Below are 12067 nucleotides of genomic sequence, written 5' to 3' on the forward strand. Positions count from 1 at the left end.
AATTTGAATAAAATGATGCTCAAATTTATCTGGCAAGGAAAAAGAGCAAGGATTAAATTAAAAGTATTGCAGGATTCAAAGGAAAAGGGGGGGGGGTTGGCCTTCCAGACTTGGAGAAATACTACCAGGCTATAGCACTAGTATGGGTAAGAGATTGGATATTATTAAAGAACAGGAGACTATTATGTCTGGAGGGCCATGACCTACAAATAGGATGGCATGCTATATTATGGGATCATAAATATAAAATACATAAATATTTTCGAAGACACTATATTAAACAAGCTCTTATCGATGTAAGGATAAAAATTTGGCAACCAATTTATACCCATGTACCTAGTTGGATCACACAGTTAAAAATATATGTACACTCAAAATTTACCCAATTAGATAAGATCATAACATATAAAAACATTTTAGATGAAAGAGGGGAATTGAAATCCAGGAAAACCCTCCAGGATGAAGAGACAGAATTAGAATGGTGGGCATACCTGCAACTGCAGGCGAGATATTGGAAAGATAAAAAAGAGTTAGGCATTAAATTAGAACCAATAGAATTGGATAAAATAATATTGGGATCGGAGGATAAAATGATTAAAAAATTATACCACTATTTGTTAGATCTGGCAATGTATGAGGAACAAGTAAAAGTGACTATGTTAAAATGGAGCAAGGATTTTGGTCTTAATTTTGATCTACACATCTGGCAAGAACTATGGGCAAGAAACAAGAAGCTTACTTTGGCCACCTCTTACAAAGAAAATCTCTATAAAATGTTCTATAGATGGCATCTCCCACCCCTAAGATTAGCTAAAATGTGTCCTAATGTCTCCTCTAAATGTTGGAAATGTAATCTGACAATTGGAACATACTATCATATGTGGTGGGATGATTTTTGAATAGGATCAAAGAATGGTTGGAAGAAATATTAGAGCAAGTGGTAGAGCCAAAACCAGAACTTTTCCTATTAGGGATAACCACGCAAAAGTACGACAAAGGCGTACTTTATTTAATGTTACACATTCTAACTGGTCTTCCAGACTGGTCTTTGCTCAAAACTGGAGGAATAAAGGAATCCCAACGGAAGAAGAGATTCTGTATAAAATCCTCTCATGTGCTGAGATGGACAGGCTTACAATGATTATGAAGGACAAGACAGAACTCGAATACTTCAAAATCTGGGACAAATTTTACCATTGGTATGAATTAAGAAGAACTGCTGAGATCTCAAGTTAATGATAGGATTGAAATGTATATATAATTGTACATATAATTGTATATTTAATTGTATTACATAGAAGGATGAGGCTTATATAGAGGTTAAGAATGGTGTATTACCTTTTTGTACCACGAGAAACAAACTATTTGGAATACTTACTCTGGAATGTCACACTTGTCCAATTTTGTTTTAATTGTATTACAAATAAAAAACTTTTTAAAAAAAGATCACTAAGACATAGAAATGGAAGATATCTGCAGTCTTGATCCCCAACCTACTATAGCATGGGGTAGAAAAAAAAATACACAACGGGTGAGTGCAGAAATAAATTCAATCAAGGCAATTAATAAAAGGGGGGGGGGCAAAAAAAGTCTGTGACAGATTGGTACTAGAGCAAAAGGCAGCCAAAAAACTGAGCAACCAAAACTGTTTAGACAGAAGAAATGGAAGTGAATGTTTTGAGCAGGTCTTAGCCTTTTGGCATCTAGTCGGGAGTTGCACCTCTTTGGCAAGAGCTGGCTTTGCAGATGTGCTGCAGTTCTGTGGATGATCTGAGTGTGAATCTCAGCAGCTCAGCAACCTCTTCCCAGAAGCATTAAGAAAGCTGGCAGTGAGACAGTACCCAGTGTCCAGGTTCTTCTGGGGAAAGAAATTATGTGGGGAGGAAAATGAATGCAACCTCGTGTCTTTCATCATTTTTTTATTGTGTAAAAATAAACTCGACAATTCATGTAGTTTCAGCAATAAAATGGAGGGGAAAGCATGAAGAACTAGTAGAAACTGTGCATTTTAAGAACTGCTGATGTGTTCTCTGGATGTCAGATATAACAATAACTCTTTCAAAATCCAATAAAGACTAATAGCAAGAAATAGGAAAATATACAGCTTTGGTTAACAGAATGATAACTCAAGAAACATACTGTCTTTCACACTGTACAGTATATACAATTGTAACTTTATCCTCCCCCCCCCCTTTATAGGGCAAGTGGCATGCAATTTGGACTGAATTCGTTGACCATGTCACGATTTTCCCCCTTCACCAGATTATACTGAAAAAAGGTGTCAAAATAAGTTGCTTTAGCAGGTTGATCTTACAAGGTACAATTTGACTGGTCAGCTTAAAAGAGCACTGTTTAAGAAACGCTGCTGGGTGGTGTTATTTAAAAGAAAGCTATTTAGAGGGCTTCTTTTGGTGATTCCGTTTAGGTGGGCTTTCTTTCCCCTTAGCTCTCTTGCACAGCTTTGTCAGGTGAGGGACTCTACGACCCTCTTCACTGTAGGACAAGCAGCAGCTTTGTGTGCGAGTGCATCCTTAGCACTGAGTTGTTTCTGTGCCTATCCAATTGCATATGCATTTGCCACAGCTTTGGAGTTACTCAAAGGGTTTCGAACATCTTACAATCCTCTCCCTTTCTTTCTCACAGCCAAGGAAAAATGCCTTGACCAAGTTCAAAAGGGAAAGACCGATTGAAAAGGTTGAGGGCTGCAATACAGTCGTACAAACCAGGAAGTCTGTCCCCCCCTTTTTTTTTTTACAGAAACCATATAAAACATTATATATTTCAAAATAAACTTTCTTGTTCTGTCTACCCTTCCTCTGTAGTTTAAAAGCATTTTTCAGGGAATACCCGTTTATTTTCAATATATTCTTTTCTAATAAAAATACCCTTTTCTTGGTAAGTAAACTTTTTTTCTTAAATATATATAAGAGATCGTGAGTGCGTGTGAGTGTTTGTGTTAAACAAAAAGCCTGGATATATCGAACAATAGATAAACTGTCAAGGGAAGGTGAATGCTAGTTCAACTAATCTCACACTTAATCTGTGAATTTAAGCCTTCTTTGCAAGTAGGCTCCTTAGATGCAAATAGAACTTACTTTTAATTATGGATGTTTGGAATCAAATGGCAGAAGGAGGCTGATTCACTGACTGCCTAAAACAGAGGAAAGCTCACACAGTGGTCCGTACAAAACAAACCATGATGGCTTTTTTTTTTTGCCAGCGAAAACCCTCCCTAGGAATGTGGTGAAACTGTCAGACAATATTCAGGCAAACACGCGTGCTGCTTGTTTAGTGCTCATTTTGCTTGTATAAAAGGACATCACCTGAGAGAGGCATGAATTATTCAGTGCAAGAGGGAGCATCAATTGTATTAAGCAGTAGCCTTGGTTTTGGGGCAGGGTGGTCTGCTATCTAGTCCATGTCCAGGAAAGCAACACTGAAAGTCTCTTTCCGAGGAAATCTGGCATGGAAGAGGCTACCCCAAAGTGACACTAAAGGGGACAACCCCAAGGACATGCACTTCGGTAAATATCAGTTAATCTGATCCAAAAGCACAGTGTTCATTGAGCAACAGAAGGGCATAAACAGCACCTCTTTGGAATCACTCGGGTGCTGAATGGAGAACGCTAACATCCCAAAACATTTGGGGTAAGAGCATGCTGAAAGAAACAGTCCCCATTGATATGAATGTCAACAAGTCCATTGCTCGTCTTTTAGGTGGTGGTTGTTGTTGTTTTTAAGGTCATGCTTTTATCAGGGGGAAGAACACGGCATGAGTAAACTGCCTTTTGTCCAGCCACCCCTGACCTCGACTAATGTGCTTGAATGATTTCTTTTTAAAGCATGAACTATTGCTTGGCAAACGCCCCCACAGCTCTGCAGTAGCCCATGCAAGGAGGCAAGCATTAGATTGAGGAAACACAATTGAGGCTCCTACTGAAACATGCAAGAAATGGCAGTGCACCCCTGGTCTCCCTAGAAGCCTGCAGAAATCTAAGAGTACCATAAATGGGAACCAAAGCAAGGAACATCACTGAACTGCAAGTTGTTGCCACTGAAGATGTGTGTTTGTGTGTGTGCAGGGGAAGTAGGTTCTTTTATCTAAACAAAGCACAACCCCATAGGAGAAGACAACCAAGATGCCTTCCTATTTTTAGGTCCTTTTCAAGATACCCTTAATACAATGGATTTTACAACAGAAATGCACCTTGTCTCCTTCACAAAAGTTTGCGAAGAATCTACTTTTTCATTCGGGCCACTATTCCTTGTATGCTTCAAAAGTACAGCACAGGGTTACTTCCAAAAAGATTCATGAAAGGCTGTACAGCTGTCCCTCCTCCATCCTCTGGGGCTATGGAGCAAAACCAAGACTGGCCCTTCGCTTGGCTGCTTAGCTCTGTTGGCTGAAATCTGTTCTTCCATTCCCTTTCACCTCTCAAAAAGGAAACTGTTTGAACAAATTGACACAGCACCTGACACAGGGCCCTTTAGGGAAAGGTCCAAGCAAGGCTCATTGTACTAGGCTATCCTTCCCCCTGTAATGATGCCCCATTTATACTGAAAAGACAAAATTCTCAGTTTGCAAGTATGGCCATGGAAGTCAGAAGGTAACCACATACTTTGGATCTGACTCCTGTTCCTCCCCGCCCCTCCCTCCCTCCTCCCCCCCAACAAGCCCTTCAGATTTATGGCTCTTAGAGTAAAGGAGGTTAAGCAAGGGTGTGGAATGTCTCAAAGGGATGAGAAAATGATCCCATCTCTCTGTCAAGTCTTCCATTAGAAGTCCAAGATGCATTGTTTTTGGAGGGGAAGAGTTGGCTATGAAATTGAGAAGGGAAGGTCAACCAGGAAGGGGTTTGGGAATTCACTGCTGTCTTCAGGCCACATTGCTTTGGAAGAAAGAGTAGCTAATGTCTCTGGGATGATGGCTCTCTAGACTTCACGTAAGCTTGATGGCTAACAGAGGCAGATCCTTTTAGGCTTTAAGCAAAATAAAGGCAGTGTAGGAAAGCAGGCTGTTTTACAGCTGCATTGACATGGATTAGCAACAGCTGCTCCTACAAATTATCCCAGATCTGGACAAGCCACCCAGGATCCTCAGCTTGGCAATGCTCCCGAGTCTTACCTGTACATTTGAAAGGGCAAAGATGGCCCTGTCCTATTCTGGCTTTAGCCAGTAGTGAACACCACTGGTGAGGGACAGTAGAGGACCTGATCAATTTTAAAAAAATAAACCATTCCCTCCCCTCATATCCTTATCCAGCCTCCTTATGCACCATTCAAAAGCTTTTGCCATCCCATTAACTTGGAAAACTAATTGTAAATACAATTTTTTTTAAAAAAAATCAGTATCTGCCTAGAGGAGAATGGCTGCTTAAAAGACATCGAGTAGAGTAGGAATATATAGAGATAACCTTTAAAAAGTATATGCAAATGAAGACAAATGTGCTGAAAGAGTTGCACCAGCCCAAAGGCACTCAGGCTTCAAACGAAGTTGGCAAGCCAGAAAAACCAGACCATTCATCTTGTGACGTCATAAAGCAGTGGGAGAAAAAACTAGGAACCTTCTCATTTTTTTGTCAGTTTGCAAAGTTCCAGGTGGTCTTAGAATGGTATCAAGAACTCCATGTACATTTCCTAGATTCCTAGACTTCCCCCCCCCTCCCGATAAAATACTGGTTCTTTAGGACAAGTAACATGATTTTCGAAAGTGACAGAAAAGAAAAAAAAGGAAGGCAAGTTGTCTGTAAATCATTCCTGGATGAGAAGAATGTCTGTTCACCTGGGGTTGAGTGGATCTGGGAGAAGGAAAGGGAAAGTGTGGCAGATTTAGTTGATCTGACGGCAGGCTTCAAATGTCCATTTGGTGGCTCCACCGTAAATATCAATGTTAGTTTCAGACCAGGCTATGACACTCCCAGGCAGGGCTTTGGTGCTGCAAGTAGCCAAGTTGTAGACCTCCCCTGGGGTGAGCTTTCGGTCCCAGATGTTGAAGTGAGCAAGTTCTCCCACAAATGCCTGGGTGGCATCAAATCCACCACCAAGTGTATCCTTGAATGGGAAAAAAAAATGAAGATCAAAGGTTTGAAAAGGTCATTCTCTGCAAACAGGTGCAGCATCATGTACACAGGGTGCTTTTTCCTTCTCCAGAGAATGAACGCGGCATTGACCATCTTAAAACCTGTTATAATAAACACTTGAAATGAGCCAGAAAGATTTTCAGGTAGCAAGGAAAGGTCAGCTAGAATAGACTGCATTAAAGAAGCTCAATGAGAAATTGAATAAAGACAAGAATGTTCAGTCCCTGAAGTGCATTTTCTGTGGAACATATAGAACTGTTCTAATATTCCTGGTGTGCCTTAAAGAGGTAAGGTAGAAAATGTTCGTAAGAAAATCCATCCCATTCCTATTTGCTTAATAATCAGCTACAAGAATTGCTTTTTTAATGCCCAGATTTTTAAATAGCTACGTACTGAATTATTGTTCTTTCACCCTATCTCTAACTGGCTATATTTATGTTTGTTCTTTCTGCTGCTATGTAATAATGTGTACCAATATTTTTAAATTGATTCTGAAAACTTTTAAACTTTTCAGTGAAATAGTTACCGTGTCAAAGCAAGAATATACAGTATTTGTCCTTCTATCTCTGACAACTGAGTTTCCTTCAGGTGGATGAGTGGTATTGTTAAGGAGAATTTATCCATGTTATTTGAGTTGTAAATGGTCAGGAAAACAACAGCCTGCTTTTATGAAGTGGGAGGGGAAGAATCTGAGATGATTTGGGATTGGTAATTACATGGAAATATTCAGGTCAGTCTGAATCTATGATATGATGACCAGAACTCCCCAAACATAGTACTATCATACAGCAGAAGTGACACATTGACATTTCTGTGTAAACCCCTCTTTCCTTATCTAATACCTTCAAAATATATTGGAACTGCAATGCACAGGTAGCTGAGAAATGGATGATTACAACTGAACATATCCCAAAAGTACAGGTTAGCAAAAACTGATACAGATTACTGATTAGTAGTTTTGGTGCCTAAGTCTTATTGCAGAAGAATCTCTTGGAAATGTTATTTGTGCAGTAGGAAAAATCTATGCTAATGTATTTTATAATATGCAGTTGTGTGTAGAGATGTGTATATAGAGCTTAAATACGTGGCACAAAAAGAAATGGATTAATCTTCTTCAGCTCCTATGCATTCTGGATTCCTCCTCATTTAAGCATTTTTCCTACTGTCCCACCCATCCACCAATCTTAATTTCCCTTCTGCTATTATTTTGAACAAAGTAAATTCTACCATCTTTACTATTGGGGAACAAAGCTTGGAAATTCTATCACAAGTCTGGGAAATCTATTCATATCTAACCAATTAAAAGCTGAAACTCAAGGGAACGTAGCTGCAGGAAACATTATAATGTATGAACAAAGCATGCTTTGGCTGTTAAGGTATTTTGATATGATCAGGTGATGTTAGCACCAGGAGCCTGTGACTAGGATGATCAGACCTAAAACAGAAGAGCATAAAACCCTCAGTCCCAGCTGATTTCAGTACGCACACATATACACAATCTGGAATTGAAGGGGATCTTGTATCAGGTTGGAACAATTCAGAAGAGCAAATCCTGAAGTTACTAAATGCAATTAAGACCTGAAGTGGAAGTTTTCTCTATTTCTAATGCTTAGCACTTTCTACCCTAGTCTTTATATGAAATGACAGCAAATTACTGCAAGGATGAGCAGATCATTATTTATGTAGATCACTGGGTGATCTGCAGCAGATGGGCATGGATTTTTTTTTAACAGCAGTAACTATAACCTGCCCTCCATCAAAGCGTATTGCAGAAATCGGGGGAAAAAATGGAGGGTGACTAGGAGGGATAGCCAGGAGTCTTTTTGTATGTATATTAGAAGATTATGAATGGCATTCAGTTCTGGCATTCAAAACCATTTTTTGGACTTCACATTTTAATTATGTGTGTTACACATGGTCTCATTTGGTGGATCTCAAGATTTTAGTTCTAAGCCCACAAATCCGACTTCTGCTTATCCCTGCTGCAGAGAATAGCCATTTGCTGTGATCACTGCACAACCTTACCTGTTCCTGCCCCAACACTAGGACCCCTTGGGGCTTGATCGGGTGATAAGGGGCCAGGTTTTCCCCATTGCCTCGCTGGGTGCCATCCTGATAAGCTTCCCAGACACCATCCCGAGTTGTCCATGCAATGCAGATATGGTGCCATTTCCCATCATTAATGACAAAAGGAAGCTTTGCTACCTGAGGAAAGAAAATTGAAAGAATTGCTGCAGATATGCATTTCCCCCAATATATTGTGCACTGTATTGGAGATCTGGCCGCTGACCCCTTCCAAGTCTGTTGTATTTACTAAGATGGAAATTTTGCCAAATCTCCATAGTAGCCATGGGACTTTTTGAGCTCCATTTTACATTATCTGAAGGATAAGAAAAGTTTGCAGTCTAAAGCAAAATGCACTTATCCGGGATCGATCCTTTTGAATTTAATAAGGTTCACTTCTGAGTAACCATGAACAGAATGGCATCGGAAGTACAGTTTATGAGAATGCTTGTTTTATGTTCAAGGACACAGAATTAGATTTGCAGGTTTAAATACCATGACAATAAGGAAACAGGTCTGAAAACATTGTCATGTATTTCTACAGTTCTGGAAATTTGAGAAAATGAGAGTTGATTTCTTCAGTATTTAAAACAGAAGTCATTTGTTAAGCCTCAGAAGAATGTATTGCTTGAGTTGGAATATATCTTGATAAATTTGGGGAGGCACAGTGTAATTGAAAGGATGAAACAAACAAGCTGGTCATATTTATGAGAATGTCCAAATTTTCACTAAAGTTAGAAGTTCTCCTTTTTTGTTTTAAAAACTACATTGTGCATAATAGTCCTTCTTGAAATGTTGGTCAAATGAAATAGTTTAATTCAGAACCATATAAAAAACTAGATTTATTTTACTTGCCCTAGAGAATATATTGAAACTTGAAGTTTTTTTAACAACTCATCTTGTCTTCTTACATTAAAAATAGAACTGTGTTTTAATACCAGTACTTATGGTATTATTTAGCACCAAAGATTTGCAAACACATTCCTCATGTGCAAATGATATTTGGAGAACAAGTGCAAAGCTTTCATTGTTTATCTACATGTTTAATGAGTAATTTGCCTCCTTTAATTTTCATTTATTAATACATGCATATTTCTTCACTGAAAGAATGACACTTACCTTGTCATTGATAAGGATCTCCATAGGATTATTACCCCATTCAATAAGTACCAACTCATTGGCTTGTCCAGGTACTGCATAAGAGAAGGGTGTACCTACACCTGGAGAGGCATTTGATTTTATCCACGTACAAATTGTAAATGCATACATCTCTGGCAAGCTTTTCTTCACTTTTGCGTACATGTAATTGGTTCTCAAAGGGAAGGTCAGCTGAAATTTATCCGTTGGCCTATTCTCTTTCTGACCTGGAGGAAAATAAGAAAGGGAGTTTGCTCTGTGTTTGCATAGTTACTAAGGCTGTGATGCTAATTCATTTATCAGGAAGCAAGTTTAATGAGATTAATTTCTGAGTAGACATGCACAGTATTATGGATAGTTCTACTGAGGCAGTGCCAAAGATATGGACTGAAGCTTTGTAGGAATGCCTTCTCAGCATCAAGGCTAGCACACATAGACCTGAACACAGTTTACCTTAAAATTTATTTCCTCTCTTTTTCTTTCTTTCTTCTTTCTTTCTTTCTTTCTTTCTTTCTTTCTTTCTTTCTCTCTCTCTCTCTCTCTCTCTCTCTCTCTTTCTTTCTTTCCATTATATAATGAGCCTTAAGATGGCAGTATTCAAATCCCTCCAACACATTTCAGCACACTAATCCTAATCACATGGGCAGCACTTAGAAAAAAGGCTCTTTTTCTCATTTCGCTCTTTTTACTCTTAATATCTTTTTATATCTCTATCTCTCTATATACACACACAGTAGGAGCAACGAATGTAAATGGATGCAGTGATTTTACTGGAGTCTGAAGAAAAAAAAAGTGCTATTGCTTGTTCTAGGTCACTTAGAGGATAGAACTCAATCTATATAAAGCAGTTATATTAAGGCGTGTGCATTAGGTACTATCTGCTAAGATACTTCACTAATGAATAGTATTTTTTCCCATGTGGACCAATATTATTTTAGAAAAATTATATAGAACCTATTTATTGCCCTTCCCAGTTTCATAAACTCACAATTCATCCCAGGATAGTAACTGCTGCTACTAAGGAATGTAAATTACAGTGGTGTGTGTGTGTGTGTGTGTGTGTGTGTGTGTGTGTAAGGACATGCAAAAGCCACTTTCCTCCAAGTGGGTCACTATTCAGAATAAGCCCTACCTATTTCAATCCAGGTTGCTTTACCTTTCTCTAAGTCACTGATCCTTTGGTGAAGAGAAGTTAAAGTGCTTTCTATTTTCCCTCTTTCTTCAGACTCATTCTTGGAGTTGTACTTTCCTTCTTCCAGGCTGTTAATTCGAGAGAGCACTTGCTTTTCCAAATCATCAATGTTGTTCTGAAGTATATCCTTCAGGGAATTGGTTTGGCTCGAAGAATTCATCCTACTGAATTGCTGTGCAAGGTTGGGGGAGAAGCAAAGAGAGTAAGTGGATTGGGGAAAACCAAATTAACACCATAGCATTATTTTCCAGAAGCTCGTTCTGAGACTCACTACTCTGACACAGCTAAACTCATTCAGAGCTTACCGAGTGAAAGAGCAGTGCTGTATTAAAAAGAAGCACGTCAATCTGTTAAAGAATTGGGCGATGGAGAATATTTTGAATGGGATGGTGAATGTTTTGCCTCCGATGCAGGGCAAAGCTGCACCATTAAAACAAGGTGGAAATCAGCAAAGACTGGACAACTCACAGCGAACTCTGAAGTGTCTGCTTGCCTAGATTTAAGAAATAACAAAAAGGAGAAAGTTGTACCTCCAAGTTTTCTAGCCTTGTTTTGAGCGACTGCAAAGTTTGCCCAAGTTGGCTCAGTGTTTCAGCAGCTGGAATCCGGGAGAGATCTCCCATCGTGTTTTTGGAAGAGCCGGTCTGCTTTCTGCCGGAGCCCCCACCCGTTTTAGATTCACCAGGGCCCGCTTCTACAGTGCTTTGGCTTTCACACCTGCCCAATTTCGTGGTCAGTTCCCTAATGGTTTCTTTCTGGTTCATAATGGTCTCTTTCTGCTGGAGCACCGTTTCCCGGAGCTGTAGCACTGTGGTCTTCATGTCTTCGGTGCTACCGCTGCTCTGCATAGAAGAGGTACACATGTCCATATCCACCGGCACCGAGGTGCAGATAAACCGAGTCTGTCCAAAATTCTGGGCGCATCCTTTTAAGTAGAAAAGGGAGACCAACACGAAGCTGCAGCGGACCACGGCAAACATGACCGGAGCAGACATCCCAAACAGCGCGGAGCTCCGGGAAAAAAAAATGGCAAAAGGAGTTTCAGCACCATGGAACTATCCACCGAACTGCTGAGCCGATTGCGGTACGCGGGCTCCTTTTATAGAGGGCGGGAGGGGCTACAACGCCACTGACGTCATAATAGGGTGGAATCCCTGTTTAATTGCTCGGTAGCCCTCGAGTTTCCTGATTCAGGAGGTCTGAGTCAAAATAGAGGGACACTGAGTAGGTCTGGTGATTGCACGTACTTGCTGCTTTCCTCCTTGCGATAAATGGAACGGCGCGCAGGGACAACCTGCGGGGGGGAGGGAGGGGGCGCGGCCTGCGCACGCAAGGAAAGAACCGGCGCCCGGTCGGATGCGTAAGGCGTGCGCCTGTGCGGCAGGGCAGGTTCTCTTCGGACGGTGGGAAATTGCTGTTGAGGACCGCGTGCCTCGAGGGGTTTTTAAGCACAGAAGCAGATCTGCGATGGGCTCCCGGAATTACTCTCCAACAATTCTAAGAAAGTGGCCGCTTGGAAGTTCTTCGGGCAAAATGTAGCGGCTGTCAGGAATTGGAGGGCTATGTTGTGAATGCATGAGGGAGGTGCGCTGGG

The 12067-nt window shown here is 40.3% G+C and overlaps 1 protein-coding gene across 1 annotated transcript; it reads right to left on the reverse strand.

The window, feature by feature from the left end:
* Positions 1-4670: 4670 nt before the first annotated feature.
* NPTX1 (neuronal pentraxin 1) lies at positions 4671-11554 on the reverse strand. The gene is made up of 5 exons (XM_039346099.1): positions 11004-11554; positions 10438-10645; positions 9264-9508; positions 8106-8285; positions 4671-6051 (listed from the first exon to the last, which is right to left on the reverse strand). The coding sequence occupies exons 1-5, from the start codon at positions 11466-11468 to the stop codon at positions 5830-5832; spliced, it is 1320 nt and encodes a 439-aa protein (XP_039202033.1). The 5' UTR covers positions 11469-11554; the 3' UTR covers positions 4671-5829.
* Positions 11555-12067: the final 513 nt, after the last annotated feature.

Source organism: Crotalus tigris, unplaced genomic scaffold (assembly GCF_016545835.1).
Source record: "Crotalus tigris isolate CLP2741 ecotype Arizona unplaced genomic scaffold, ASM1654583v1 scf7180000017551.9496454, whole genome shotgun sequence".
NCBI lineage: Eukaryota > Metazoa > Chordata > Lepidosauria > Squamata > Viperidae > Crotalus > Crotalus tigris.

What these genes read in the sequence shown, in the direction of transcription:
- NPTX1 (XM_039346099.1), bottom strand. Translation starts at nt 11,468, where the DNA reads ATGTCTGCTCCGGTCATGTTTGCCGTGGTCCGCTGCAGCTTCGTGTTG. An exon ending in CAAGGCTAGAAAACTTGGAG is followed by an intron (nt 10,646 to 11,003) that starts GTACAACTTTCT and finishes AACCTTGCACAG; the next exon opens with CAATTCAGTAGGATGAATTC. An exon ending in GATCAGTGACTTAGAGAAAG is followed by an intron (nt 9,509 to 10,437) that starts GTAAAGCAACCT and finishes ATTTTCCTCCAG; the next exon opens with GTCAGAAAGAGAATAGGCCA.